The following is a 7,298-nucleotide window of genomic DNA, read 5'->3' as shown; positions in this document are numbered from 1 at the left end:
CTGCAGGCGTCGACATCATGTTTACCTTCTGTGTCCTTGCAGGACAGAGCACCCACAGCATCTGTCCGTGCGGTGACACCACCCTGATGGGGCATCTGTGTGTCAGCTTGGATCTGTGGAGGCTTTTCTCACCTCCTGAGCTCAGGAGTGTGTCACAGGGAGCTTGCAAGCGGGAGATGTTCGCAGTGAGGACGTAGTGCTTTGACACTGACACAATGTGTAGTTCTGTAGCACCTTCTAATGTTTCTCTGCAGGGGATGGTTTTGTAGCAGTCTCCCAACGCTCCTTCATGGTAGATGATTCTGTACCCATCTTCCAACATCTTTGCACAGTGGATGGTTCTGTAGCATCTTCCAAGACTCTTCTGCAGTGGATGGTTCTGTACCCATCTCCCAATGCTTCTCCATGGTGGGTGGTTCTGTACCCATCTTCCGACATTTCTGCACAGTGGATCGTTCTGTAGCATCTTCTGAGACTTTTCTGCAGCGGATGGTTGTGTAGCCATCTCCCAGTGCTACTCCATGGTGAATGGTTCTGTACCCATCTTGCAACGCTTCTGCACAGCGGATGGTTCTGTAGCACCTTCCAAGATTTTGCATGGCAGATGGTTGTGTAGCCATCTCCCAGCGCTCTTCCAACAGCTGCAGCTCTCCAAGTTTGGTGATCTATGAAAAGAGGCTGGGTTGTGGCATGCACATGCTCGTTTTGGAATGTGTCCCTTTTCAAGAGCTTTCTCTTGGATCTGTGCTGGGTAGGTAGTAGGATTTTGCATCTGCTAGAGCTGGTACAGACTTGCCTCGGGTTTTTAAAGCATGTTTGTGTGTTGCTGCTTGGCAGGCTTCAGCTACAACTCTGTTTCATGACCTTGCTTGGTTATGATACCTAAATAAGCCTGTCCCTGCCCTATTTCCTTCTTGCAGTGGTGACCTCTTGGCAGCATCCTAGCAAGAGCATATTTAAAAGCAGATCTAGCCCCTACTCTTACTGTGAATATGTCCAGGAGATGACGAGCTGGCTGTTCCCACTCGAGTTTGATGTGGTGACCTTCCCTGAGTGTCTAAAACCTGTGTGTGTGCGGTTACCAACGGGCAAGTTGGCGTGTCTGTAAAGGCAGAAAGAAGTCGGAGCTGCTATGGGGTGTGGAGGGGAGGGCTTCAGAAGCCTCAGATAAAATCACAGAATGACTTAAGTGAAACAGTACTTACAGGAAACATCAACTCCATCATGTGTGGTCGTTTCTAAGGGTTTTTTTCCCAGCAACATCAGCATAGCTAAGCTACTGGTTTTTTTGTAATTTTCTTTTTAAAGGAACTTTATGTAGTGTTTTCTTTATTACTCTGGGAACCCTGACTTATCTTTCAAGAGCGAGGGTCCTAACTGTGGGCAATTTGTACTCCTGGTGATGCACTTCTACATTTCCTAGCAGTGCCTTTCACTTCCATCCCACCCAAACACCTCTGTGACCCTTTTTGCTTCTTTGATTTAACATTTCTCTGGTAGGATACATCTTTGTTCAGGGATGTATTCTAGAACTTTCTATTCAAGGTGTTGCGCTTCCATGTTTATGGGCCATGAACCTACAGCCAGGAGAAACCTAAGGTTACACTGATGGGTGACTTCTGCTGTCATGTCTAACTGAATGAAACGCACCACTACTTGCATGGTTTCTTGTATCCCGTGTATTTTTTTGTGGTTTTCTGTAACAAAATACAATGTTGATTTAAAGCAAATCCTGTGATGCAATACAGTTGTTTCCTGAAGCAGGACCTGTTGTGCACCCTCATGTTACCTGCAGATGGTCTGCATTGAAGCCTGTCTTGTTGTCTCCTCGCCAACCCGTGGTGAAAAGGCTGCTGGATTGCTTCTTGGCTAACTCTGTCTCTGCAGCTGTCTAGGTTCCAGTTTTGTATGAGTTATTGTTTCTAATGTTGTATGAATAAATAATGCTCTTCAGCCGCGACTGTAACATAAGCTGTAAGTCACGGCATGATAGAAAGTTATCAGACCTTCATAACCAGGAAAAAGTCTTTACCAGGGAGGAGAGAAATGTTTTGAAAAAGGTAATTTACTCGGAATTGTTTGGAATGCAAAAATTTCAGTTTCCCTCTGTAGCTGTGTGCCTCTCAGAGGCTCTCCCATCCTCCTGATGTTCTGTACCGTTCCTCTCTAACAAGCTTGATGTCTCCTTACTCTTGCAGAGGAAAATGCAGAAATTACGCTGGATGTGTCATTAGCATATCGTGATGACATGCTTGAAGATTGGGAAGAAATAGCACATGCAATAGAGATCAGGAAGCTGAAATGCACCTTTGGCTCACCGAAAGTAAGGTGTTTCGATGACCCTGGAGGTGGGGAGGTGTGGGAATGCAGTGGAACTTGTCCTCTTCCTTTTCTTTGTGATGCTTCCTAGCAGCTCTGAGTTGTTGAATCATAACTTTCAAATGCTTCAGCTTTCTCTTGGCTCTTTCAAAACCTGATGAGCTCCATATGCAGTTGGTTCCGTTCAGCCATTCAAGAGAAGGGAATGAAGTCAGAGAGAGACTTAAAACTGGAAGGAGGAAAAGGTGTCAGGTATTGCAGAGGTGTTATCGGGAACTTGAATGCTTTGAGATCTCTATACCCCAAACCATCCTAGAGAGCTTGGACCTTTCCATCTGTGATGGACAAAACCTTGTTCTTCAGAAATGGCCAGGAAATAACACACCAGAAATACGGCAGTACTTAAAGAATCTGGAGAAGTGAGGTGAAAGTATATTAAAACAAGGGTTGGACTAGATGACTTTTAAAGGCCCTTTCCAACCCAACGCATTCTATAAATCTGCAGTTCTAAAATAACTTCTTAATGCCTCAAGCTACAAAACTTAGGAGCAGAGAGCACAGCTAGCAGTTGAGAATGGAGCATCTTGTTTAAATAACAATGTTTTCTTTCTGTACTGCAGACTGTAATTCCTGAGCACGTTTTGTTTTGGCTCAAGTTGTGCTTGCCAAGGGAGGAAGCTTAGATTCCCAGAGCAGCCTTTCATCGTGGAGGGCTCCCTTAACTTTAAGAGTATTCAAGAGCCTGAAATGTGAACCGGCTCGAGGACAAACGCTATTGACTCAGTGACCCAAAGCAATCAACAGCTTGAGGGTAAATATCCCCAAGCCGCTGACTTGCACAGCCTTTTCCCAAGAGAAGGTTGGGATTAGCAACCAGATTCTAGGTGCTAGCAATGGTCCAGCTCCATTCAGCGTTAGGGCTTTGACAGATGCTCGTGCTGGTCCCTCCGAGGCTGACGGCCGTGTTGCTGCTCTGTGCCCTTTCTCTAGACACTGGAGTCCGAAGGCCGTCACTACGACTGCGACTTCCTGCCCTTCATGGAGATTGGCAGCGTGGCCCACAAGTACTACCTCATCAACATCCGGCTCCCCGTGAATGAGAGGAAGGGCATTAACGTGGGCATTGGGGAGATCAAGGATATCCGCCTCGTGGTGAGCGTCTGTCCTGTGCTGCCCATGGTGACCTCTGGAGCTGGGTTCTTCCCACGCCTCCAAGAGCTCCCCCCTGTCCTCCCCTCCCTGCTGCAGTCTGCCTTGGGCACAGAGCCCTGCACCTGATGAAGCCCTGCCTCTCACGGACAGGAGCTGAGGAGGAGCAGAACAGCAAAGTTTGGAGGGGACCTAGTCAGTCTTGGGGTTGGCTGCAGCCATGCAGATGTTTGGAATGGCTGTCAGCTATCCTTGCTTCTGCCCTCCCGTGAGGCTTGGTGGCTGTGGGTGCTGCCAGCTGGAAAACCTCCCACCTTCTGCCATCCCTCTCAGCAGCAGCAGTGAGCTGGCCAGCTGTGGTGGCTGTGGATGGCCATGGGAGGGCATGTGTTTGGAGAAACAAATTAATTGGGCTGATGTGTTTCCCACCAGTGGTGACTGAGCATCATGAGTATCTTGTTACTTGTCTGTGACCAATTCTGCCTGCTTTTTCCATGCTGTGTCACAGTGCCCCTCTCTCGACTGCTCTCTACCACACAGTGGAAGCTGTGAGTGCTGGTATTTGTTTTCAGGACTTTTGAAGCCTGCTCAGATGGTCTGAGTGCTGAGTAGTCATCTGCTCCCTTCCATGTGTTGGACAAACTGTATCTTTCAAAGACTAGTTGCATCGACATGTGCTTGCATGTACTGCCACGTGCGTGCCTCTCCTGTCAGCTCCTGTAAGGAGAAGCATGGAGTAATGATGTTAAACCTTGTTGCATTCTGCCTTGGTTTTCCTTAGGGCATCCATCAGAACGGAGGCTTTACAAAAGTGTGGTTTGCCATGAAGACCTTCCTCACCCCCAGCATTTTAATTATCATGATCTGGTACTGGCGACGGATCACACTGATGACACGCGCTCCTGTGCTGCTGGAGAAGTGAGTAGTGGCTGACGCCTTGGCTGAGGTGACCCTCAAAGCAAGAGGGGACCCAAGGCGGTTGCTGCTCTCAGGCACAGCCCATGTTTGGCGAGACAGGGGTGGTCTCTGCCCCCTCCACCCTGGGAGTGGGAGACGTCCATAGCTTCTCCTTTCTCTCCCATTAAAGGCCCAGAGACTGAGTAGCTGCAGTTGTGCGTGGCTGCTCAGCGGGGCTTAGCCCCAAGGTGTTTGCTGGCAGGAGGTGGTACCCTATCACCCAAGCAGTTCCAGATTTTCTTCTGTTGCTCTTCATGCGTGTCTTTGGCTTCTGGGGATCTGCATCCTTGCCTTGCAAACTGGAAAGAGCTGATCTTTCTGCCTCTTCAGGGTCATCTTTGCCCTGGGGATTTCCATGACATTCATTAACATCCCCGTGGAGTGGTTTTCCATCGGATTTGACTGGACTTGGATGTTGCTCTTCGGAGACATTCGACAAGGCATTTTCTATGCCATGCTCCTGTCATTCTGGATCATCTTCTGTGGGGAGCACATGATGGTGGGTACAACACAGAAGCAAAGGTGGTTTCCAGCCCCACTTGTTGGCAATACCTGCCAGCTCCCTTGTACTTGTTATGCGTTGGAGAAAACGCTGTGGGGACGTGAGAGGACTTCAGGCTAACTTGCTTTTTCTTTATCTCCTTGTCCCCTCCTCTTAACTCCCTGATTAGGACCAGAACGAGCGGAACCGTCTCTCGGGGTACTGGAAGCAGGTTGGACCTATAGCTGTTGGCTCCTTCTGCCTCTTCATCTTCGACATGTGTGAGAGGTGGGTGCGGCGCTGCTCTCCAGCCCCATCTCACAAAGTGAGGAGCGGCTCCTCTGAGTGTGCTAAAACATGCTGGCACGTCACAACAGCCTGTCTTGGCTGTAAAGAAACACTTCCCACCTTGTCTCCTCCTTGTCCTTGTCGGAGGGCAGCATGGCTGGCTTCTTCCGGGCCGCAGAGAGAGCAGACATGGGGCTCTCTGAGCAGCTTTGTGTTTTCTCTCTCTTTGCAGGGGAGTGCAGCTGAAGAACCCTTTCTACAGCATCTGGACCACTGAGGTTGGCACAGAGCTGGCTGTATCCTTCCCCCGTGCAGGCTGGATCTGTGTCGGTCGGAGAGGCAGGTGATCCCATCATGCCAGATCCCTGCGGGGTGAGGGGAAATTATCCTTCTTCCAGCAGTCAGTGGCTGTGAGAGGGTGCTCAGGCACTGTGGGAGATGCTGGGGCTGTTTGGAAGAACACCACAGGTTTGATTTTCATCTTTAGGATGATCTTTTAATAAGCGGATCGCCCAAGTGATGTTTGCTATTACTTCTGCGTAGCTCATACCATTTTTCTCTTAACCTACACGGCTCAGATGGCCTTTATTATAGTTGCAGGAATCTGCTTGTGTCTCTATTTTCTCTTCCTGTGCTTTATGGTCTTCCAAGTGTTCAGAAACATCAGTGGAAAGCAGTCAAGCCTCCCAGCCATGAGCAAGGCTCGCCGCCTCCACTACGAGGTAATATCCCTCCTTGTTCCATGGATTCTTTAGCTTTAAAAAGCATTTTTCACCTTAAAGTCTCTACTGAGACCTTTTCTGTCCAAACAGTCCTGAAGTGGAAGGTCTGACTTTTTATCAGCGCTCCTGTGGTGCCCAAATCCCCTCACTGCCTTTTTGTGTGTCTGTTGTGAAGTTTCTTCATTTGGGTCATTAGTCCTGGTGAAGGATTTTAAACCTTCAGGAGGCTCCGTACGCTAGCTCTCCTTTCTTATGAGTAGCTGCCATCTCCAAACAGTGTTCCCCAAATTACTGTTTGAATTACTGCAGGCTGTAAGCCCATCAGTTCCTCATACCTTGGTTTCTTCTCCTGTAGTATTAATTACTGCATTTAATGGAAAGTCTTGCTAAGACCACCCTGTTTTCCTGCAGCCTGAATTCAGATTTTTAGGGTTGCCTTTTCCTGACCAAGTTGCAGGAGGGAAGCTGTCCTGCTAGGATCAAAATGCGACGCATTCAACTCATTGTCCCCATTTTTAGCCCGTGATTTTATGTGTTGCTTCTGTCTTTAACCATAAGGAGCTCACTTAAGCTGAGAGTAAGCTGAGTTTAAGCTTAAGCTGAGAGTACCTGTCACTTCCATGGGTTTGTAAATATTTATCACCAGTGTTGTTCTGTGCAATGATGGTCACAAGTCTGTTATCACCCATCAGGAATGCACCTAAAAAAGTAGAAAACTGGCTTTGAGAGAATTTGAAGAAGATATTGAGCGTTTTTTTCTATCTTTCCCTTTAGCAAGGAAACAGGATTTCAGGTCCTATTGTAGAGCTGCCACACTCTGCATACAGACATCTGGCAAGCACGAAGAGTTAAATTAATAGTCGTTTGTTGTTGCACTGTGGTGCAGTAATTACGCAGACACTGACATTTCCACCAAAATTCCAGGATCAGGTTAAAAACAACCCAAACAAACACCCAATACATGTGAAAACAAAACCCAAAAGAATTCATGAAGTAGAAATGTAAAAGTAGTGAAAGCAGGTTTGGTGGATGCAGTCAGATTCCCAACCGGGTGATCTCAAGCCTTGGTTTGTCTCGTAATCTATATTCTTCTGTAAAAGCCAGCGTAGTTTTGACAAGTGTTGAGAAATCGCTGCAGTTTCCTCCCAGACTGACAGTGGAGGTGAGAGTTAGTCCGGTACAGACCCAGAACCCGTGGAGGACTCCTCTTGCTGAGCCATGCGAGCTCTCCACAAGTGTTTGTTTTGCAAAAGTGAGGAGCTCTTGGGCTGGCTGCTAGTGAAACCCCTGGCTTCGGCCGACCTGCCTCCTCTTCCACGTTGCCTCGTGATAAATTGGTCGCAAAAGCAAATGTAATGGAAAGGCAGAGCTGTCCAGACACG

The 7,298-nt window shown here is 48.1% G+C and overlaps 1 protein-coding gene across 1 annotated transcript in view; it reads left to right on the top strand.

The window, feature by feature from the left end:
- Window positions 1-7,298, top strand: part of WLS (wntless Wnt ligand secretion mediator) — a gene marked incomplete at its 5' end in the record, with an annotated part of 14,823 nt that overhangs the window by 4,983 nt on the left and 2,542 nt on the right. Inside the window, 7 exons of the mRNA XM_009873520.1 lie at window positions 2,199-2,323; window positions 3,310-3,471; window positions 4,250-4,386; window positions 4,756-4,924; window positions 5,097-5,194; window positions 5,427-5,490; window positions 5,773-5,916. Coding sequence (XP_009871822.1) covers window positions 2,199-2,323; window positions 3,310-3,471; window positions 4,250-4,386; window positions 4,756-4,924; window positions 5,097-5,194; window positions 5,427-5,490; window positions 5,773-5,916 — 899 coding nt within the window. The remainder of the gene's footprint in view (window positions 1-2,198; window positions 2,324-3,309; window positions 3,472-4,249; window positions 4,387-4,755; window positions 4,925-5,096; window positions 5,195-5,426; window positions 5,491-5,772; window positions 5,917-7,298) is intronic.

The sequence above is a fragment of the Apaloderma vittatum genome, unplaced genomic scaffold (genome assembly GCF_000703405.1).
Source record: "Apaloderma vittatum isolate BGI_N311 unplaced genomic scaffold, ASM70340v1 scaffold22787, whole genome shotgun sequence".
Lineage (NCBI taxonomy): Eukaryota > Metazoa > Chordata > Aves > Trogoniformes > Trogonidae > Apaloderma > Apaloderma vittatum.
This window is presented reverse-complemented; position numbering and strand designations above follow the sequence as displayed.